Source organism: Apteryx mantelli, chromosome 13 (assembly GCF_036417845.1).
Source record: "Apteryx mantelli isolate bAptMan1 chromosome 13, bAptMan1.hap1, whole genome shotgun sequence".
Taxonomy (NCBI): Eukaryota; Metazoa; Chordata; class Aves; order Apterygiformes; family Apterygidae; genus Apteryx; species Apteryx mantelli.
In genome coordinates this window covers 1,847,528-1,871,564 of record NC_089990.1, presented here as the reverse complement: position 1 = coordinate 1,871,564, position 24,037 = coordinate 1,847,528, and the positions used below count along the sequence as shown (strand labels likewise).

Here is a 24,037-nt window from a genome sequence, read left to right as displayed (position 1 = left end):
ATGTATCTTGAACTATCAGACCATTCACCTAAAGTTACATTTGAGAGCTATGTTGTTGATCAGAATCTCTTCTGTAACTCTTTAAAGAGCTATTTAGTAATTTCTGCTTAATTTATGTAAAATTGTGTCTTGGTATATAGTTACATAGCACAGCGCCTCACGTTTAATAGCAGTGCAGTTTGGATGCCATGGTTCAGGAAGCAGCTACAGACTTGATACATATTAAGTTGTTATTATTTAACACTGTTGATATTAACTTTTCAAGTAAGGCTGTTTGCCAATACTTTGTTTCATTGTTTTAATCACAAGATAGATGTTTTAATGGGAAACTTGGTCGTAAAAGCGTGTGTTTCAAGTTGTATGTAGACTCAAGCAAATGGGAAGGCAGTAAAGTCAGTGAGAAATAGAAGAAAAATTACTATAAATAATATTAATTACATGTTGTCAAAGCACTAAGCTCCAAAAATGCTGTTTTCAATCCCAGCAGTTTGGCTGCAAACTGTATGCTGCCAAATTAGAGTTTTGCATGTTCTTACTACTAGGAAACTTTCTCTTACAACCAACTTCTTCAATATGTCCTAATGAATTTTTCGTTTTATGCCTGACAGACCAGATGTAAAATAAATAAATAAACAAACAACATTACCTTATCTGGAGTATGTCAGCTGTGCAGAGCAACATTTGGATTTTAGTACATATTCAGAAACAAATTATCTAACACTACAATTTATGAATGCCTGAACTATTTATTCTGGTATTTCATTATCCATGTGCCCAAAAGAAGAGCTTTGTGAGACTAAACAGATTCAACGTGATAATACGAGAGGAACTTCAGCCGTATGCTATTACCAGACAATCAAAGAATTTAAACATGACATCAAGCAATTCCAGTTCACTTTACATTGACAGTGCTTAAATAATGAAGGGAGAAGAAAGGCGCAGCTAGTACAGGTTATTTTCAGTTCAACTGCTTTTTAGATTTTATTATTTGAAGCTACAGAATCCAAACATCCACTTGAAATAGTGAATCTTTCTTAGATGAGAACAGCAGAGGCCTGAAGAGTGGGATGGTTGCCTACTGCCAAGCAGGAGGAAGAGCTTCCAAATTCATAGCTGTATCAAAGCTATTTTTGTTCTGTTTTCCCCCTATATTGATAACTAGGAAAGCAACAACTCCCATGGGAACTGAGGCAGGGCTTTGTGTTTGTCACACAATGCTTCCTTCACACCAGCTCCCTCCCCCTACAACCCAGTTTCTTATCTGGACAAGAGGATGGAAGCTGGAGTTCCTGATCCGCCGGGACTGCCGCTCCACCTCCCAGCGAAACCACGCACAACCTAAGGCATCAGGCCGATGAAGCTCTGGGGGAGAAAACTCCTTCCTCCATCTTATCCGGCCCCTGGTCCCAGGGAGGTTTTCATGCCTGGGAAAAGTGAGCCAAGAGTGCTGAACAGAGGCCTCAGCTCCATCCCTGCTCTCCCAGGGGCTCTGCAGACAAAAGAGCACCTCGGAGGCCGCTGCTCCCAGTGACTTGCTCCGTCAACGGGAAAAAGGAGGACGAAGCCAACCTGCTCTACACACGTCTGACTTAAAAGCTCACTGGGGTCAAGCAGCTACTAGCACAGCAATTAAGTTCTCTAGCTCCATTACTGAAAAGGCAAACACATTTTTTGCTGAAGGACAGGAAAAAATATTCAAATAATCAAAAACACCCCAGCAGGATAGAGGAAAGAGCAAGATGCACAAGGAACAGGATTTCCTCCACCAAACATTCCAGGATAATGAGATGAGAGGTAGACAAGAGAAGTGACTTTAAAACTCAGTTTAAAACTAAAGCTGTATTTTGTGTGCCAGTTCAGCACAAATATTCTCCATTGATTCTGTACAATGAGTATATGCACTCTAATGTCCAATACATACCAGCGTTACAGGAATTTACAGGTTAGAAACACTGCTTTGAAAAGTTCCACTCTATCAGACATAAACAAAGCACTTTCCCCAGGCAACGCAACACTTTCAAAAGACAGAACTGACACCAAGATACTGTCGTAAAAAAATGACAGGACAAGGAAAAATAGTGCCAGAGCCACAAAAGCCAGCAGCAGCCTAAGCAGCAGGTGTAGCGTGTGTGAATTTCAACTTTCCTTTCAGAAACCTGATTAGACCCTTCAAGTAAAGGCTCACTCTTTATATTGCTGTATAATTAGTGGCATTAGACAAAGAAAATCGAGTTCTCTCCAAATTTAAATCCCATAAGTGGTGGGTGTGTGTGTCAGGGTTTTTTTCCCTTTTAAATAGAGACAAGCGAGACAAAAAAAAAACCAAAGTAACTTCGCGAAGGTTATACGGCTGGAAAAATCATGAAGTCACTGCCAAAGGCAAAGCGCAACGGTCGCTACCTCTCGCACCGCGCTCCAGAGAGGAGCGAGCCCGCCCGCCCGCCCCCCCCGCCGCGGAGAGCTGCAGCGAGTTGCGGCGACCCTCGGCGCGGCGCGACAAGTGCAGCCCCCCGCGCCCCCCTCACCTGCGCCCGCTCGCTCTCCCGCCCGCCCGCCCGGCACCCACCTGCTGGCGCCGCTCCGCGCCCTCGGCGGGCCGCTGCGGGCGGCCGGCGGCCGGGGGGGCCGGGGGGGCCGGCGCGGTGCCGTCGCGGCGCGGCGGGGCGGCGGGCTGCGGGCCGCGCTCGCGGCGCAGCTCGGAGCGCAGCTCCAGGTAGCAGCCCAGCGTGAGGACGTGCAGCGCCAGCGACAGCGCGAAGAAGCCCAGGAAGAGGCGCCAGCTGCCGCCGCCGCCGCCGCAGGAGCAGCCGCCGCCGCCGCTGCCGGCACGGGGCGCCGCGGCCGCCTCCCCCCTGCGCTCCGCACCCATGGCCGGCGGTACGGAGCGGCGAGGCGCCGAGCCGCTACTGCTCCATGCTCGGCCGAGGCGCGCCGTGCCGCCGCGGGGCTGCGCGGCCGGGGCCGCCCCAGCGCCCCGCCAGCGGGCGGGGCCGCGCCGCGGGGCGGGGCCGGGCGGGGGCTCCGCCGCCGGGGCCGGGGCTCCGCCGCTCCCCCCGGCCGGCCCTTACCGGCGAGCAGGCCCGGCCTCCGAGGGCTTCGCTTTGCCGTAAAACACGGCCCGCACTTTTAACACACACCCCCCCCCCCCCCCGCCCGCGCCGCCTAAAGCAGAGCTGTAACGGGGAAGAGGAATGTCAACAGCTGTAGCTGCTCCTCGGGGCGATCTTTATTTTCCTAATTACGTTATTCACTGCAGGGTGAAGCCGCGGAGCTTCTTGACACAAGATGTTGCGAACGCTAAGAGTTCACCGAGGTTGAGAAGGGAACGAGGCGCCTCCACAGAAGAGCAGCCCAGCCAGCTTCAGTAAATACAAAGACGTAGCCTCTGCCTCGGGAAATGCCCGTGCCGTAACTTTGGGCAAGGGAAGCATGCCCGTATACCTCCTCTTCTGCTCCTCTCCACAGACATCCTCTTTCAGCTGGCAGCAGAGACTGAATTAGCTGTACCTTTGGTCTGACCCAGTACAGCTTGCTCTCTAAGCTTTTTTCCCCCTTTTCTTTAAGCAAACAAAGCACACGTCAAGGAGTTGCAGACCAAAGCCAAAAATAATCAATAGACCAGACGGTTGAAAGCTCAGAATAGGTTATATGACACTAACATTGGAAGCAAACTAGACAAGGATCCAAACCAAAAGCTTGCGTAGCACTAAGGGAAGTCCAATACAGCCCTCTTGGAATTGTGAACACCTGAGAGTCTGTGGTTACTCTAGGAAAATCTTCTCTGAAAACTAGCTTCACTGCCAGACAGTTGCATGTGTGAAGGATTCTCTGTAATGAGAAATCACAGGAGGATTTTTGTGAGGATTTTTTGTCAGCTAAAACATCCAAAGCCCAGAACTCAGCAGGCAGACTTTAATTACACAGGCACCACTTGGAAAGGGAATACAGCTGAACTCAGAGCACCCAGCAGGTTTTTGGAATGTTTTGGTGCTTTGATAGTTGCCTTCTCCAGCTTCTTTTAGGTTTTCATTCTGACTACTAGAAACACATTGAAGGTGGAAGGCAGCTTGGGAAAAAGTAAATCAGGAATGATTGTGGCTCTTGAGAAGGAAGACTGTAAACTTCAAGAAAGCAGACTTCAGTAAACTGAGTTTTGGTAGGTTATATCTCTTAGAAAACAAGAAAGGGGGGGGGGATACATTCAGGGAGTTGCCAGTTCCTTATTGGAATTAGAATAGGCACATCTGCAGACCATCCCAGTGTAGAAGCAAGATAGGAAGAATAGCATGAGATCAGCCTGGTCATCTCAAACACAATAAAGAACACGCACAGAAAGTATAAATCAGACCAGTTACTAATACCGACTGCGAAAGAACAGCATGAGCATTTAGGGACAAAGCTGGAAAGACCAAGGCACTGAGGGACATACAGCTATAGCCAGTGGTATAAAAGATAACAAGAAAACATCAACAAGTATGTCAGTAAATAAGGAAAAAAATACAAGTGAAGAGTGGTTCTACTTAGCAAGGATGAACACACACAGCTGAAATGGAAGTGAATAAAAGGTTTGGGACTATTTTCTTATTAAGTTCATTCTTCACTACAAGTCAAATTGCAGTCAGACAACTGCCAACACCAGCAACAGATAAAAACAGAGAATGGATAGACTGTATAAATAGGAGCATTAGAATTTTTGCAAATATCTGGGCCTAACCAAGTTTGTTTTATCCAGATCATGAGGGATTATCTTTGAGAATTCATGGAAACAGGGAGAGCCTAGAGGACTGGAAGCAGATAACAAAACGCCTATCCTTTACAAGGTAGAAAGCTGGGAAATTATAGAGGCCAGACAACTCGACTAAATACCCACAAATACTGAAAATAATCAAGTTGTTTATTAGCATCTAGACAATAGCATGGAAATGAGGACAGCTAACATGTATTTGTCAAGCGTGAACTTGTCAACACGGTCTGATTTCCCGTGTGACTAGGTAATAGGCCTTCGGTGCAGCAAAAGCAGCAACCACTTTATATTGACTTCAACGATGCTTCCGCATTCACAGCGCAGATCGGTTCCCTCATCTGGTTCACCATACGGCCCTCCGACCCTTTGCGCTAGCAAAAGCGAATGGGAGGAGGAAGGCAGGAACAAGCAGCTGAACACGTGAGACTACTTAAATGAGCATTTACACCTAAGGGAGCAGTTTATTAATAGTTATCAATCAAAGAAGTAATGTATCAAAAGGAGCTCTGCAGAAGTCTTTTCTGGTCCTATCAATCAATGTTTGTACTAGATAATGAAATAGACAGCAAGATAAAAGTTTGTATATGATATATATGATACTAACATGACACAGGCTTCAAGCAAGCTGGAATGCAGAATCAGAATTAGAAATGATCTTAAAAAATTGGAGAGATGGCCTGAAGAAAATAGGATGTAACTTAAAGCAAATGCAGAGTTCTTAATCCAAGCACAAAAGATCGGCTGAATCTGTACAGGGTGAGGAGTGAGTGGCTAGGTAGCGCTACCGCTGAAAACTTTCAGTTGGTGTTAGTGGATCAGGTGCTGAATCTGAATCAACAGTGTGGTACTGCTGGAAAAAAGAGAGAGCACTACACTGGGATTATCATACACAGGACATGTGAAGCAATCCTTGCTCTGCGTGACGCTGCTAAAGCCTCAGCAGCAATGCTGGGTGCAGTTTGGGGCACCGCACTTCAAAAGCAAATGTGGAGTCTTTAAAGGGTCACTGTAGGGAGCAAAGATGATCAGAGGTTTAGAAAACATGACTTAGACAAACAGAGACCTGGAACCATTCAGCTCTCTGTCTGGAAGATAACACTGAAACATAATAATAATCATCAGATGCATGAAAAGGGAGCTGCAATGAGAAGCATCGCCTAGCAAGCCCCACTAGGTGATCAATGCCAGCAACACCCTTGCTCTCTCCTGTGACTTTACAGCTGTGGCTCTTTGTCCTTTATAGATAGGTTTCAGGAAGGCGTTGCGTGCCCTGTAACGCACAGGGACGCGTTGTGTGAACCCACCCGGACTCACCTTCTGCTGTGTGGCTGTCAGTAGCTGTTGGGGCTGGGCCTGATGAGTTGGATGGTCCCTTCCAGGTCTGCATTCCTGTGTCTAATCCTGTGGGTAGAGTAAGTTTTACGTTAGGAAGGCTTTCTACTGAAAAGGACCGCCAAGTACTGGAATACACTGCCTGGAAATTTGTGGGGACTTCATCCCTGAGTATTTCATAGACATCTACAAAGAACACTGTAGCTGCTGTTTATCCTGCCTTTGGGCAGGAGGATGGACCAGACCTCTGGATGGATAGACCTCTTTGTAGTCCTTTCTAGCCCTGTTTTTCTACAATAGTTTTTTTTTCCCCCCTACAAGTTCTGTGTTATAGTCACAAATTATATGAGAATCTCTGTTTTCATTTAAGAAAGAAGTGTTTCTCTAATATTTGTGAAGAAAAAACTGGAAGCATTAACCCGTACTAACCCTAACAAGCAAAAAGCAAATAAAAGTGAATAAACCCTCTTTATATAAAATCCTATAATTATTTTAGGACGGAGTTTAATTATTTGAATGCTTAGGATTGTTACTATTTTTCAAGATCAAGATCCAAATTATTTAAAGGCAATCATGCACTGGCCTATTCAGACTTGCAATAGCCTAGTTCTATTTTCAAGAATCATTTATGTTACTTTAAAGATGAAGTTTAGAGGTCAAATAAGCCCAGAAGTCCCTGAAATACTCCAAACAGTACATATTCTTTGGGCCTTGAACAAAGGTCTGTATTGCCACAGTCTCAGTCCCAAGCTGTGTGAGTCAAATCAGCTATTATTATTTTGAACTGTTCATAAAAAGTAAGTTCACTATTTCTACTGGGATTTCATTAAGGACTCTTTGCAAAATACTCAAAATGAAGTACTCATGACTCCTACGCAGATGATTGTGCAGCATCCCACCATTTAAAAAAAAAAAATCCCATCTGATGAAATAATTAGTATGTGTCACTCCAGACCTGAGAGAGGTCCTCACATGTCTACCATGTGGCAGTGGTCAGACCTCACAAACTGAGACATTATACTGTTTCTCTAGTACTTCATTTTAATTTCTCTCATGCTAAGTGTTGCTGCAAGCTTTAGACTTAGGTGAGAGCATATGTTGGAGAGCCTTCCCTTGCTGTTGCAGATGTTTTCTTTCGAACCATGAATCCTCTTTCTCTGAAGTAAAAAGTAAAGTTTCATCCCTTTTTACTAGGTCATCCCTGATAAAATTTGTGACATGAATGAAGAACCTCAAAGGTTTAAGTGATCTTCTCTAGCCTAGTCTAATCACACCAAGAAATTTCAGCCCAGGAGAGGTAGAAGAAAGAAGACAGAAAAGTCTTCCATTCAAAAATGGAGTTGTTAGTCTGATACAGAGATTCTTAATAGTTTGGATTGGTTGATCAAAGACAGGGTCCATGATGAAAAATAAACAACAGTTCTTGTTAATCAGAAAACAGTATTACTTGTTTCACAAGGAAGGGTTCCCCCCACCCAAATTCTACCTCTTTCTATCTGATGGAGTTTATTGGGCCCAGCTACCCCTGCTTTTCTTCATTGAACAATAGAGAGAAATCTAGGAAAAAAGGAAACATTCCAAAAATAAAGGCATTGTTCCTTGCAGTTCATGTTGTGTGACAGAAAGTCCTCTGGAGGATGGGTAAAGGCTGAAGAGAGTAAGAGCACAGAGACAATATCTCTAATTCCACTTGACCTTTTCTCTTTTGATTCCTATACTTGCTATTATTTCCAGTATCACAGTTTAACTGAGTCTTGGGGTCCAAGTAGCATTTACCTGAGAGGTGGGAAGGAGAACCTGCTATAGCAGTTTTATCAGTTTAGAAGATCTCCCTTTCTTTTGGAATGGGTAAGACTCTCTCAGCATAACACAGGACACATTAGTGGCAGATCTAATGCAAGTTGCCACGAATATTTAACAGATTAGTGAATCTCTTAGAAGGATGTTGTAAATAAGATTTTAGCCCATTTCCCATTTACATTTTGGCAACAGCTGTAATATTTGCAGCAGCAATAGAGTAGATTTTAACATGTGTGACCTAAAAGCTTTGGAATTCATGACTTTCCTTTGAGGAGAGCTCCACTAAATTGCAGTAAAGCCATTTCTTTTACTCTCAGTGATGTTAGCAACAAACTTAATGCAATAAAGTCTCCTGAAACCTGAAGTCATAGCATACTGAGAATGTGTCCTCAGATATGTTTGTAAGTGCTTAGGACAAAGGATCCTGAGTTTTATAAAACCTCCATATATCACTGCAATTATAATTATTTTTCTTCAGAGAGAGCTGAGATATTATAAAACATCTGGTTTATTTAATATTATATTTTCAATAGCTATGAGTTCTGCCTATACAGTAAAAGTAGTTATTTGTATCAGACTGCTTTCATGGGTGCATGAATTGAATATTATATTCACATTATAAGAGCAGCATGTACTAAGGAACTGCATTCACACAGATGCCTTCTTTCCTAGCCTCGTCTAGGATTCCTCTACGATTTTCCATCTCTCAGGTCATCAGCATCTATCTTTGATCACTTGTCTGTCCCTTTCATCTCACTTGGTGAATTCTTACAACTGTCATTTAAAATGACACCTACAGAACTTCTCATTCCTTTCCTCAAACTCTCTTGCACAAGGACCATCTCATTTTCCCCCCACTTGACTGGCAGTCAATGCAACAGAACTCGTCCTCTGCATCTCACCCACAAAGCTTTCAACGGGTGAGATTTCCAAGACAGAGTATGATCAGAAAACACTCGGTATTACAGTATCGGATAAAGAGCCATTGCATTTTAAGCCTGGAAAATTTTTTTTTTTCCTCACAAGCACTAGGCAGTGTTTAAAGAACACAGAGAGGACAGTGTCAGTCAAGGGTCTTAAACTGCAGGCTTTGATTTCTTACTCCACACAACCATATATTTAAAAGTAACAACAAATGACCGTTACCTCATTAAGTGTGAAAAGAGGAGAAGCAGGAACTACCGCATATTTATTGACAGATTTTTTTTCTTTGATATGCAATAATAATAACAATAATTAATAAAAGTTAACTGTGCTCATGTCCTTTTTCAGAGAGAAAAAAAATCAGTGTTTACTGATTTCACATGTGCTTTCCACTGTAATATTGACTTCTAAAAACTGGTAGCAAGTTGAAATCTAGCTTCCCTGTATAGACAAGCCTTTTCTTTGCTTTTTGTTTTAAAGGAAGATGGAGGCCTAATTGCTTAGCCAGATTTGCTATTTTATTTCATTACAAAGTATACAACAAGGAAATTTGGCCAAACACTAAGTTAAGCCTAAACACAGCTTCTTCTAGAAAGGGTAACTAGGATATTACTCTTAGTTCTGTTGTATGTTTATTTATATGTTATTTGGTGATAATGAAAAACAAATGTTAGGAATCTATTCAGTTCTTAAACTTTTATAGACTTATTGTCTTTATTTTCAACTGTGCAACTGTCTCTCAGCCTCCCCCTCACTCAGCCACATGGAACTGCAGTCAGTGACCCAGCGTCAGCTGTTCCGTTAGTCATCCTGGCCGAAACAACGATATTCCACACCACATTATACAACCACCGCGGCACTCGCTGCCTTGCAGCCCCTAACCCTTTTGCTCCCCACCTCACAGGTCAGTCGGACCAGGGGGCCATGGAGGACTCTTCCAAGTTCTTGTCCTTAAGTGTCTGCTTCAGGACTCATTGTTGCAAATGAAAACGAGAGAATGATCTTGCCTCAAGAAACAACTATTTATGAAAAACACCCTTTCACAAAGCCCAGGACAGAGCCTGGTTCTCACCTCACTGCTCTTACCACTACCATTGCACTCTGTCATCAACAGCCATGTTAAAACAGAGGGAAGGAAATGAGAAGGACAGCCTTAAATTAATACTCACGCTTGACTAAAGAAAGAACTAAGAGAAGGAGAACTCCTCTCCTCAATGCCTCTCACTGCCCACTGCTGCAGAATGACAGCAGTTTTCACCCAGACTCCAGCATTTCTGGCTTATATGTTTGCTTAATCTTTCAGCCAGAGAGCATGACTCCGGATTTGTTGGTCCTTCTTCCGTAGGTGTTCTCAGCAGCAAAGCAGCCTCCTGCAGACCGTAGAAAGAAACTCCGTTCCCTTAGTGTGAGTAGGAGGTTCCTGAAGCACACCCTTTCCCACGTAAAACAAGCAGAACCCCCCCTCAAAGCAGAACCAGATGGTTGTTATGGCACACTTGGCTCATACTGGGGCTCAAACTGTGGCCCTGCTCCATCTGCAAATGATTTTGGTCATTTGATATTTGTCTCTGTTAATGCATGGCACTAATTTTTTGGAGAAGCGATCCTGACTAAATTATTAACCACAGAATTTAAATCTCCAAAGCAAGAAGCACAAGCCAAAGGCACATGCTACAAAACAGGAGGGTTTCCAAGACATGTCCTGTCAGGTTTTTGGGTGACTGAAGGAACCATATTGTGGTCATGAAACCTGGATTACAACCTGCTCTGTGTGGATAACTCTATACACAAAATACAGTACTGTGTTAAGGGAGTTAATTCTAAATGGTACAAGCTCAATTTCCATAAGGCACATCAGCTCAAATACTACACTATGCTCACGTGTCTTTCCTCCGACATGAGCCGGTTTGCGCAAGGCTCTTTCAAGTGCAGCTGTACAGCCCTGTATTGTCCTGTTTGGACAATCCTGTCCTTTATGTCACTGTAGGTTGACATATCTGTAGGTATGTTACTCACTTGACTAAACCTATGTATTTTCTGCTCCTAGAAAGAAAGCCACAGATCTTTTTCTCCATGTCTGCAATTCCTCAAAGTAGTCCTAGAAGTCCACTAGGACAACAGTTGCTGACACGGCTCTTTATGTGCTTTCCTCCTGGAAGGCAGTAGCTCTGGGTTGCCCTGTGGGTCTCTGACAAATGCCCTATCTCCTCCTTGTTAAATCCTTCTTACAGGGCAGTAACTCTCCGAACTGATGGCCACAGGCTCGCATATAACCAATGTGCACAAAACCACAACCAGCTACGTGTTGGTGGCCAGCACAGAGCCCTCTTTATAAGGGAAGCACTGCGGGCTGCAGTGTCTCTCTTGTTGCCCGGTGAGACTGTCACACACTCTTTTGGTCCCTCCTATCACCAGCTCTGTTCCCCCTTTCCCAAAATCACCTCTGGACCCACCAGCACTCGGTACCTGCGACGAGTGCACATCTGGGCCTTCCTCAGACACACTGCCCTCCACCCATGCATCTTCTGCCAGCTCTCACAGGTATATACCCTATGTATATGGACTAACAATGAATCATAATCACATGAAAAGCCCAGGATCTCAAGGAGGCCTCTAAACTGCCCTCCTTCCTAAGGCACCTCTTTGGGCACTAAGGTCACAGTCACACAAACCATTTAGGCTGCCATAAGCTGCTTCACCTAGGAGAAAATACTGCTTAATTATTATCCTAGGAAAAAATAAAGCAGCATTGAACAACAACAACAACAACAACAAAAGAAGAATGAAAAATTAGCCACATTGCAATTGCCTTTTTGCACACAGTGAGCAGTATGTCCTTGTGCCTGATCCATACATGACTTGAGTTTGTGTTACCTCCCAGCTGCGCGACCCTGATGGTTAGTGCAAAGTGCAGAGTTTTTGGAGAGTCCTGGTTCAGCCCCTGCTCTCAGCCACAGTCTTGCCTCATTCTTCCCCGTAAGCCAACAGTGCAGATAAAGCTGCAGGGTTGCAACGACATAGTAAAGCAAAGCACACTCTCTTCCAGGTTCCAGAGTTCTTGAGGACCGATCATTTTTCTACCCCACAAAGCTGTGCCTGCAAAGGTGCTAAAGCAAATACAAGCTGTATGAACTGTTCCATTTTGACCCACTGTTTAGTGTGCGTAGGAAAGATTAATAGCTATGGGAGCCAGGGACCAAGTTTTCCTATATTGTTTTGGGCTAAAAGTTAGTAACCATCAGTAATAATGGGGAGACAGACATGCTTCCAAAGGGCAGTTTGACAGTGAGATGGTGTTTCTACTGATTACTGAAGAAAGTTATGTTTAGGCTAAACTCCAACTTTCAGGCATCTAAGGTAAGGTAGGGCAAGTCCAGGGTAAATGACTGAAACCCCTGGTTTTGAAGAGGATAAATCTAAGGCATTTACATCAAAGCACGAGCAATCATAAGGAGGACATATGGAATTGTCTTTTTCTATTCATTTCTTAGTTATTGGAACCTGCTTACCTAAGGCCTTGATCTAGCTAGGAGACCTCCACATAAGGGCCTTAGTTTCCAGGTTACCTAGGACTTCAGTGATTTGTAACCTCAAGACTGTTAATATTATGTGACAGCAATAACCAAGGGATGGAAAACCTGAGTGTTTGCTCTTAGATGCATCCCAGCAGTTACAGATTTAAGCAAGGAGAAAGATCACAAGGCTGAGACGTAATATCCTATAGTAACACAGTCTTAAACCAGCAATTTCCTTTTTGGACTTCACATCGGATCAAGGCTTGACAAAACACACCATTTGGAATATTAGCTAGAGGATTTGGAAAGAGACGGTAGCCATTTATTATGGTACGGAATGGTAATAATTACATTGCTTATAACAGAGGCATATTTCAAACAGCTAACAGATACAGTTCTAATGAGCGCTGTTTGCTTTCACCTCTTTTATTACAGGTCCAGCAGTCACGGTTCCATGAGCTCTGGATTTCTAGCTTCCTGGAACGCCGTGTTTGTAGACTAAACTAACCAATATACACGTGTTTCATCTCAGAACAAAAAAAGAAAGATTGAAAAATGGCAAACCATGTAATTTTCAAAATGAGTAATTCATTTGTGATTTTAAATAACATACGTTTGTACGTGAAGACCAGTTTCTCTGGATCAACAGGATGAAGACATCTGCTTTATTTCAAAGATATCTGAAGAGGTAAAACTTGATAGTTCTTTGCTGAAATCTTTGCTCTTTTGTGTATCTAAATTACATCTATTGATATATAATGATATTTTTGTAATACTTCTAAATCTCATAACCTTCTGTTTCAAATTCACAGTCTTCCACCACTTAAGCTATTATTATTTTTTACCAGTCCCAAGGGTGTGCTAGAGTCTTTTTGGTACAAATTAGAAAGGCTTTTATGAAAAACTTACAGTTTATGTAAAAGAGGTTCTCTTTGGCTTCCTGACTCCACCATCACTAATGCCAGCGCAGTAAAAGTCTCTAGTGTAGACTCACCCAGAATGGGTCAACATGACATCTGGCATTTTAGCACTGTTAGACTTGTTCACAACTAGACTCAGAGGATCTGAAATGGTGTTAGAAACAGTAGCAATTTTCCCCAAGAGAAAAAAAGCCAAATGTTGACAGGCTAATGAATACAGACGTGTCAGGGAATATTCTGACAGCAAAACTTTCCCCTATAAGTTGGTTGCAGACCTGCCTGCCACTTTACCGTAGATTGGATGCTAACCTGGGTTTAGCAATAGCAACAGGAGAAATGGTTTTGGGAAGACAACATGCTAACTGATTCTGCAAGGAATGAAAGCTGGGGTAGAAATGATCCTTGGGAACAGGATTCCTGGAACTGTGTAGAGAATGTGGGGGCCAATACTCATTAGTTTTGGAGGAAAGCGCAAGTCTCAGGGAAGAAGGCTGAGTGAAATAGAGGAAGACAAAGTGGAAAGAACCTAAAATGAAGGATAAATGCACATGACTGGAGGTTGAGAAAGTCTAGAAGAGCACAATAGGTTGCTAGAGCAAGTTTTGGAAAGAGCGACTGAGCAAATGTGAAGGGCAACTAGAGAGCCCAAGAGAGACAAAGAGGCTATAATCCTAATTATTACATACACAGGCCTGTCATTTTGTACCAAAAAACATGAAAGGGGCTGTTAGGGCAAGGGAACACAGTATAATTGAGATTATGTGCCATGAATAACACAAAGACAACCTCTCCCTCCCTAATGCTGGGTAGGCATACAGTAATTTTTGCCACTTGGTTCAGGTCTCTCCTGTCTTGATTTTTCATATTAAGACAAGAAAATCTGATATAATTTGACATTCCTTGGCTTCATCAGATCCGAGAGAGGCTTTGTGATCTTCGCTTACACTTAACGCTTCCCTCTTTGAAGGGAAAATGTATTCTGCACACTCTTCCACGCAGGAAGCTGCCCAAAGGACAGTGCGAGGGAGGGATCCCGGAGCACCGAAGCAATGCTGGACGGCACTAAATGAACACATGGGGCATCCTGGCTATGCAGTGAGGCACGGCTGCATTGCTTCCCTACCACAACACCAAACTCACCTCTAGAGTCTCGTTCTGTGAGCTCTCACCTTCACCACATAAAGACTTGACTGCTCTCGCCAGGAGCAACTTTTCCCAATATACAACGGATCTCATGACAAGAATTAGATATCTGTAGAAGACAGAAAAAGGAAACTGATCTGAGAGTTTGTGGTCACAGCTGGGCTGCAAGGGGAAAGGATTCCTGGTGTCCGAGAGAAGCAAGGGGGTTGGTAGGGAGTAAAACACCTGCGGATCACCCATAAATACAGCCATATTGTTGGACAGATAATACAGTTGGACTAGAAATAGCTAATAACTAAGCACATCCCACTTTCCACATCTATTTGAGGCAACAGGAGGAGGACTGTGCCAGTCCTTCACAAGCTCAGCCTAGAATACCCAGCCTAACCTAATCTGTTCTCCTCTGCCACTATTTAAAGATAAGTCTCCAGGATGCAGCCAGCACGTTTCCTGATGACCGCTACCTAATCACTTTTGCCACATAGGGGGTCTGTGCTTCTGGAGACTCCAGGAACGTGATCACCAAGTTCATCCCACTTCCGGTGCTCCACTCTGAGCCTTTTTAAATATAATTTTTTTCAGAATACTGAGACTTACAGTTTCAGCACACTCAAGATGTGTTTTTATTAGTAGAGGCTGCTCAGCCCTCCAAAGATGTCAGCAGTGCCTACAGCTAACAGACAGGGTTTTCAGATAAACCGCTGGCTCAGGGCAGGCTCATGAGAGAACACGTTCATCCGAGTCTCATTGGTACCAGCAACACCTTCTGTTCCTGTGCCACCTCTCTCCTCGAAACATTTGTGTCTCTGAAAGACCACAAATATAGACGGAAGAAAGGAAAGGATCTTTTGCTCCTGAATTTACTTCACACGAGTAAGGAGAGAAAACATTCCCCTTCCCAATCCTTTCCTATCAAGGGGCCTCAGTTCAATGTAGTTTAAGCTGAATTAATACAGGCAGATGTTTTCAGTGGAGGAAACCCGTCAGTATGACCTAAATCTTCCTCAGTTACCAAAATGGATCTGACAGAATGATATGGCCATTGTGCGGTGTCGCAGTCATGATCTACAGCAGGCGAAGGAGAAGCCAGAAGAAACAGAGTGGGAGAGAGAAGTTATATGATATCATATAAAACCATCTTCTGCAGTCCATCCAGGCAACTTCTGCTCTGTGATGGCAAAGGGGTTGCTAATGAAAAATAAATTGTAAGCTCTTACTTAACACAAACTTTAGACAAAAAGAGGAGAACAAAGGAATCCTCCAGGCAAAAATTGGGGAAAATGACGATAATTATTAATTCCTTCAACTCAAACTACAAGACTTTCATCTGTTTTCTGATGAGACAACGCATTAACTTTCCAGTCACAAAACCCATAAATCTACGAGAAGTACCTGTTTGATCAGACAGAAATAAACAAGGAACTCAGCACTAGCATCACCACATTCTCAGCTGAACATTTGCAGCACATAAAGATACAGATATTGAAAGGCCTGGAAGTAAGTACCTTTAAACAGAAAACATGTCCTGAAACTGCACTCTTATATTGAAGAGCATGACAGACAATAAATGTGCTCACCCTCTTTTCAGGATTCTTAGTCTTATACATTCAAGTACGGGTGTCAAAAAGGCCCTCAAGTACTTATTTAGATACACGGCAACAAGTTGCCTAGTTTTCAGAAGTTCTGGGCACTCACAACGCCCAATGAAGACAAAAGAGGCTTCAGGAGCTCTGTAATTGTTTGGACGCTTAATTACACAGTTTGCATGATTTCTACATGCATATGCCTAAGGACTACACTTTTAACTTTTTTTGGATAAGACAGAAAGCAAAAACCTGTGTGTAATTATTAAATGAGATAAATAAATAACGGAAGCTCCTAATTCCCAGAACATCCCGACCAGATGAGGTCTGAAATCCAAACCTCATCCATGATTTTGGTTTCTGTAGAAGCCCATCTCTTACCTCAAAGTATTTCAAGGTCTGAAGTTTGACTTGGGCCCGCAGCGCTCCTTATTTTCTCTGGGGTGCCGCGCTTTCCATGATCTTTATAGCAGAAGTTTTTTTTTTTTTTCCTTCTTTTTTTTTTCTTTACATTCTCCATTTCAGTTTTTATGGAGTCATAAGAAGAATTTATAGCCGAGAAGCTTCTCTCTCATCCTGCATCACTTTCCAGCTTTGATGTCTACAGGCACAAAAATTTGTATGCACTTAACAGCATTTTAAAGTCGATGCGAGTGAATGAAGTCACCGGGAACGCCCGTGGCACGTTCCCGCGTGGATTTTTAGCCCCCCGCTGTCAAGCTGAACCAGACCAAGGCAGGTTTGTACACCCAGGAGGGCACCCTGGCTGCCAGGGCTTCCGTCCCTCCTTCCCGCCGCGCTACCCGCGGCCACCCAACAACGAGCCCCTCGTCTTCACGGCCGCGGAGCCCATTTCGAGGCGGCTCTGCCACGAGGCGGCTCAGCCTGCAGACCGGCGCCTCTCCCACCATCTTCCACACGGCTTGCGTGGGCCGGGAATTTATCCCTGCACAGATCTCCCGGCTCGGCCTCGGCTCCACCGGGGCGAGGGGCCTGTCACGCTCGCTGTGGCCGCGTTATTCCCCACACGGACGAGGGCCGCAGAGCGGCGGCGCGGGGGCGCGGGCAGCGGCGGTTTCACGGCCTTGCCACGGCCACGAGAGCCGGGGAAGGGCCCCCTGCTGCCCTCGCCGCCCCCTGCCCACCGGCCCGGCCCCGACAGGCCGCTCCGCGCCCGCAGGCACCGCGTCGCCGCGCAGCCCGAGCCGCAGCCGGGGCCGGGGCCGGGCGCAGGGGCGGCGCTGCCCCCTGGCGGGCGGAGGCGGCAGCGCGGTGCGCGCGCGCCGGCCCCAGCCCCAACGGTCGCCGCGCCGGCCCCAACGGTCGCCGCGCGGCGGTTGGGCGGCGCGAGGCGAAGCGGCGCCGGGCGGCGGCGCTCTGAGGGGGGGGGAGCGGCCGCCGCAGGCCTCGCGGGGAGGCGGGGCGTGAAAGCCGGCCCCAGAGCCGGGTTTTTTACACAGCCTGCGTGTGCTCCGCCGCCCGCTCGCCCGGCCTTCGCCCTCCGCAGCCGGCGGGGTTCGGCCGGCCGCAGCCCTGGCGCCCGAGCACCCTGCAGGCTTTTGCTCAGGCTGCGCCCCTTAGGCTCTCCTGGAGACCCCCCTTCCTCTTGAAGTACAAAGACAAGTTTCCCACTTCAAAAAGCTGCTTTTTTATATTATTATTATTATTTATTTTAAGCGCAGGCATTCTTTTAATCGCTCCCGTTCTTTACGTGCCCAGCCGCTCTAGCCATGGACCAGGGCTCCTTTTGCTTGTGCGGTCGTTAAGACTGTTCTCTGTGTTTTATCCAATGACTAGTTCATTTTACGTTCAGAAGCAATATTGGCTACTCACCAGGCTAGACAGTCATGTTCCCTCTTGCCCCTTTTCCCTGGCCCCATAAATCTTGAATTCCGTTTACGCAGGGGCCAAGCCTCAGCAGGAGCTGCCCTCTTTCAGCGCGTCCCGGAGGCAGAGAGCTGGGGCTCAGTCGTGGTACCTTTCTCCTTGGAAAAACGGTGACCAAGGGGAGAGGTGACTGGGGTCCATCAAGCCCTGAGAGGCTTGGAGGCTATTATTTCTCAGCTGCTGAGACGTAGGGGACATCAAAAGGAGTCACCAAGAAGAACAAATACCTTTCCAAACACGCAATGTTAAACTACAGAATTTACTGCTGCGGGAGGGTGGACACCAGAGTAAATAGCTGGATCCAAGAACACAGCTACACAAATTCAACAGTGAAACATCAATCCAGAGCTATTACATAAAGAGATACCAGGAAATCCCTTGCATCTGGCTTAGAAAACTCATAATTGCAAGTTGCTGGAAGGATATTTCAGGAAAAATGTTGCTATATGCTTCTCCTACACTTCCCCTAAACATCTGCAGCTGTAACAAACAGTACACCCCGAGCCTGGCCCAGCAGAGCCCGCACTGTAGTGTTAATTCCTATGGGCTCAGCCAGTGCCTAAACCTGCGTCTTTCACCATTTGGCTCAGCATTCTCCCTCCTAAGCCAGCGATTGCAAGCTTTTTCTGAAGTCTGGCAGCAGGTCTATACTGAAAGGCTTTGTACCTGTTGCTGCCACCCAGTCAATGCCAAGCGTGGCAGAGATGCCAGTGTTTTGTCATCGCTGTATTAGGCTACAGGTAGAAATCAATGAGGGCACATGACCTGCTTGGGACCTGTCTTGCTGGCAATGTTCCAGAAGGAAAAAGTGATCCCAAACACATTTTCTGAGAAGCCTGATTCTTGGCACACAGACAGCGTATTTACCAGACTGAGCCCTTTGCAAGGCTTAGATACCTGGTTTCTAGGTCTCAGCTAAGGTACAGAGCTGCTTGGACTGGGGCAGTTCAGGACATGCACAGGAGAAGAACAGTAGTTGTCTAGAGTACCTTAAAGGCAAGCAAGGAGGTGCCTGGAGAGATTAGGCAATGCCTGTATTGGAGGATATTACCTCACAAGATTGGATTTAAGCGCCTACAGCAGGATTTATAAAAAAATTGAGACATCCAAGCGGTATTCTGGATGTAGCCTCTGGTGTATGATTTTCTGTTTGTCTGTGTGTCTGAGCATGATCCCCAGTATGCAAATAAGAAGAGAAAATCCCTACTTCCGTTAACTGATAGTCATACTCCTACATTGGAAGTTCATGTTCAGTCTTCCTCCTGGAAACCATCTTGACTTTACTTTATACTTCAGGGGCACAAGAATACTCTTTATTACACTTTTCCCCCTGTAGGAACAAGCTTTTAAAGAAGGGCCTGTAAATCCAGTTTTAGAAAACCTGTGCAGTGTATAGAGTGAAATATTCCTTCCTCTCCCTAGCATCTGATTTGTTTCAGGTATCTGATACTGTTAAGAATCTAAAAATCTTCTGAAGTGCTACACTGAATTGCAAGTCTTGTTAATGAATGCATAGAAGCTTGCATTAGCAAAATTCTTACCTGATTCAGGAACTAGAAGAAGCAATGGCCAATTGTGGATTCTGTGGGCTCCCACAAAGCCCATCTAGACCTGCTAACAGCACAGCCAAATATCTGACTCAAAGGAGTCCTCAGAAGCTGTGCTAGGTCTCCAAGGAGTCCTGCGGAAGACTCTGCAGCTTTCACTCAGTAAAAGCAGGTGGGTACCTTCATCCCACCCTACCTAATTATGTATTGAAGTTTTCACCTGCACCCATCCAGTTTCCAAGTTCCTTCTAAAAAGCAAAACAACAGGCCTAGAACAAAACAGGACAAAGGGATTTAAAAAAAAAAAGGAGCCCGCCATCTCTGACTTGCATTGTCGATGCTTCTGTGCATCATCTACACTATTCCCTGGCTTTTCTACCAAAGCTATGAAGATTACCTGAGAAATTCAGTGGGAACTCACATAAGTATTGCTTCTGGAGACCTCATGAGAGATGATAGGTGGTTTTCTTCTGCTAGCGAACTGAGAGGGGAGTCACCCTTGGGACAGTTGTATCAGACAAGATCAGTTTCTTGCAACTGCATGTATGAAGTAGTTTTAACTCTTCCCTAATAACACTCGCATTTCTGAGTTTCTCCCCAGGCTTAGAAGAAGCAGCTCCAGCAGTCACTGCCCTGTGCACTACTGTAAGACCAAATGTCCTAAACTCTGACTTGAGGTCTTCCTAGGATCCCAAGGCATACAGGTTCTCCAGGTGTCCTAGCTGAGCTCCTGTTTTACTCCTGACCCTCTTCACTGTGTGTTTGCTTCACAAGTCCTGGCCTGCAGCAGGTAGAACAGCTGTGTTTACTGCTTGCCAATTGCGCCAACAGCAAAAGTCAAATCCCGTGAACCTGGCAATAAACAGCTCTTACGAGCATACAGGAAAGAGTTCCGCCTCTCAGACTGGTTGCAAGAGTATGCTTTTCACTTTTGGTTCAGTTAATCAGAAAATATGAAAAGCAAAATCTAGACAAGTAATATCACTTTGCAGTACAAGCAAAACAATGTGGGGACGACGCTGGCACTGGAGCTGCTGGTACGGGCAGGCTTTGTGCTCCAGGATGCCCCTCGGGAGTCAGTACCAGGATTCTGCTGTCAGGGTTTCAGTATCACCCAATGTGTCTGTGGTGCAGTAAATGTAATGGCCTTTGAACCCCACTTGCTACAATGCCGGTAACTTATGAAACAAGCAGCACAATTTCAGTATAAAACGGGCTGGGATACGCTGAGCTCTTGTTGCCCCGACTGGGAGTAACCCCAGGACCCTCCCGACAGATTGTCCCAGTATGCTGCACCTCCTCCATCTGGGTTTTGTGGACAGAAAGGCAACCAAGCAGTTGTTTCAAACAAACTGGCTCCCTCTGAAAGGAGATTTGGTGTCCTCTTCTACCCAGCAAGTGAATGAGCAAAACACTGTAGAAATGAAAATCAGGTACCAATCCATCTGCTGACCTTAATGGTCAGGGAAGAAGTGTGTGTCTGTGCTGGTGCATGCGTAGCTGTGTGCAGAAGTGTACACAGGAGCGGGCTGTTGGCAAGGACTTGCAGTAGCCCTGAAATACTCCAAATTTTGCAGCTCGAGAGCTGAATGTGTATATTGGCTGTGAAGCAAATAGGAGAAAAGAGATTAAAGTGTCTCCATAGGAGCATGGGCCAGGAAAGGTAGAGCCTAGCAAGAGGCTATATATCTTGTAACCTCAATGCTGTTACTGACACATGGGAGCAGAGCCACAGAAGACAAATTTCTGTTCTTCCTAGCTGAGGTATGAGGAACCCAGTCTCGACACCTAGGAGGTGAAAGCTTCCAGCAGACTCTTTCACTGCTCTTCAGTTGTGCATATTGTGGGGTTAACTGTACTGTTTCAAGAACTCGAGTGAATGTATTTTTTTTTTGTTTTTCATTCTGAGTTACAAAGAAAACCTGTCTCTTGTAGAAATGATTTTGTTTCAGCAGAGTGGAATGAGAACCTCACAAGAGGCCAGGAAATGCCTTCTTCACTTCTAACAGTGACATATTCCTCTAATTGTTTACTTACACAATCTTTTGTACATTTTACAGAATATACCATCTGCCCCACTCTTTTGGTTCTGCTCAGTGTCTCCCCTCCTGCACTCTCTACCAGTTCTTTATTCTCTTTTTTGGTTTTACAGCAGAGCTTGTTGTCTTCCAGCACCCTCCTTCTCTAATTCATCTCCTGTACCAATCTGTTCTTTTTTTCTATCTCTGTCCAGTTTCATTCCCTTTTTGCTCTCTTTTCCCCATCTTCCTTCCAAACTGAGAATTTTCAGCTCAGGGTAGCAATGGCCAAAATGTAACTTCAGAGTTTTATTACATGGCCTTTTGCAGCCTGGCATGCAGCATTCAATTTGGAGCGGAGTGTCCTAGCTCTGTTGCATGCGGAGATCTGTTGTCCAGATGAATTAATTCCAGATTATATGTGGGTGTGGACTTCAGCTGGACAAAATTTGGATACCCTGGTTGAGTCATTATTCTCTGATGAATCTCTTGGTGACAGTCTTCGCCCCTATTGTTCTGAGGTGAGCCCCATGGCAAGAAATGTGAAGGGAAGAAACAAAAGAATATAAAGAAAGGTTACGAAATCAGATTCAGCAAGGCAGGGTTATTGTCCCTCCATTCTGCCTCTTCTGTCCTCCATCTGAGATTGGATTTTGTAGGAAAACACCCGTAGGACAGACATAGCAAATCCACTGGACTCTTCAGCCCGGATGCATCATTTTTCCCAAAGTCTTGATTTGAACGGTGCTGGCGGCTCCATGGCACGGTCTGCAGGGTCGGTTGTGATGGGCAAGCAGAAATAAGAGACCAGCCTGTCCCCGGGGCCTGGTGAGCTACAGTCCCACCTAATCTCCCTGGAATATGAGAAGCACAGTGGGATCTACACATCCCAAATTAAGCAACAGAGAAAGGGAGGAGGAAGTTATCATCAATTCTTAACATTTTATTTCTTTACTGGGTTAAACAAGGAGCGGAGAAAACCTCTGCCCCAAAATACAACAGAACTGAAAGCATTACAGGTACAGAGACTATTGAACACAGAGAGTAGTAGGATAATATTTTAATACAACTGAATTATAGCATGGTTTTGTGTTTTTGTTTTTTTGTTTTGTTTTTTGTCAAACCATTTTGGAAAATAAATGTAATAGGAACTAGTGCAAAAAAGTTCTAAACATGAAGCACAGTGTATAAAATGGCATAAGAAAACTGTCCCCTCAAGGACACAGTCACTTTCTTATGACAGAGGGGAGAAAGAGAGAAACAGAAGGAGGGTGGGGAATAGAGAAGGAAGGTTAGGAAGGCAGAGGAAGAAGAAAGCTGGAAAGAAAGAGAAACTGGGCAGGGGGATTAGAAAGAATATTTTGACTTCAGCAGTATGGTTTTTTTTTTCACCTCGCCACCATGTACTGTAAAAGGACCTTTTGCAGGTCTGAGCTCTGTAACCACCAACATTTCACAAGCACTTGAGAAGGGTTCGGTCACAAACAGCCTTTTTCACGTACACCCAAAGCCATCCCACAGGGGCTCATCCGATTCCCATGGAGGTTCCCCCCGCACTCCTTTGATCTGACAGCTCGTCTGGACCTCAAAGTGCTTGTCCCTCACCATCAGCAAAGGGTCAGAGAGAACTTGTATGGTCTTCCAACAGCATCTCCCGTGCTTTGAATCGAAAATGGCAAGAGGGCAAGGAACACTTTCTTTGGGGCTCTCTTCTTTTCAATACATTCCCTTAAACTGGTTATTGTTGAAACATAATGTTTGCTTTTCTCCCTTCATGTCCACTCACTTTGTGGTATCCCTGCTGGACCAATGCATTTAATTTCTTCTAATTTAAACTCCCATGAATGTGTGGGAATATCTCTGGTTTTGAAGGCTTCCCATAGCTGTGATGTCTGAATGCATTGGAAGCTAGAAGAAGCTGGATTCATTTTGTTTTGGAAAAGAAAATAGAGCTGGGTTAGAAGGATGGCTGGGGGCATCCAACACGGAGTGAGGTCCTAAAGAAAAAAGTGATGCTTTCTTCCAGACAGCAGCACCTCAGCAACAAACCGCCAGTCAGGAACATGCACAAGCAGTTCCCAAGGTGTGCTCTCCCGGACTGAAACAGCCCTGGTAAAACAGGAAACTCTCCAATTTGCTTTCACCACTAAGCTGCTCAGCCTACTGCCCCCAAGAAATTGGCTGGATGCTATTTTAAGTAGAGCTGGTTGGAATTCCTTACAAATTGCTATTCTCTTAGAATACACAGCCACCAGTTCCAATTGTGCAAACAGAAAAAGTGTGATTGATTTTTTTCATTTTAGTTTTTGAAAATGAAAGGTTTTGTGGGAAAGGGCTGTTCCTGATACATTTCTCAATTTGAAAAAATTGGTCATAATTATCAATATGGCTTGTTTTGACAAGTTTCAAAATAAAATAAAAAAAAATACTGTCTGGCTTGAAATGGCTTTTTGTTTTGCAACTCAGGCATGTACAGTTCCCAAATAAATACATTTAAAAATGGTAAAATCAACCCCAAATTTCTTAAGCTAAACCCATTTTTTTGTGTGTTTTGGAGTTTCAGTTTACAACAAGCAAAGTTGTAGACTTCCTGGTCTGAAGAAGGATCATAATAAAATTCCATA

At 44.8% G+C, this 24,037-nt stretch overlaps 1 protein-coding gene and 1 long non-coding RNA gene across 2 annotated transcripts in view; both read right to left on the bottom strand.

The window, feature by feature from the left end:
• EDA (ectodysplasin A) overlaps nt 1-2,869 on the bottom strand; it is a 108,645-nt gene extending 105,776 nt beyond the window's left edge. The window contains exon 1 of the mRNA XM_067304173.1: nt 2,567-2,869. Within this exon, the coding sequence (XP_067160274.1) occupies nt 2,567-2,869 (303 nt within the window). The remainder of the gene's footprint in view (nt 1-2,566) is intronic.
• A 907-nt stretch (nt 2,870-3,776) lies between these two features.
• LOC136993281 (uncharacterized) lies at nt 3,777-16,522 on the bottom strand. Its single transcript, XR_010885537.1, has 4 exons — nt 16,343-16,522; nt 14,376-14,487; nt 6,059-6,145; nt 3,777-3,828 (listed from the first exon to the last, which is right to left on the bottom strand). It is a non-coding gene; the product is annotated as an uncharacterized lncRNA (long non-coding RNA).
• Between the last annotated feature and the right edge of the window lie 7,515 nt (nt 16,523-24,037).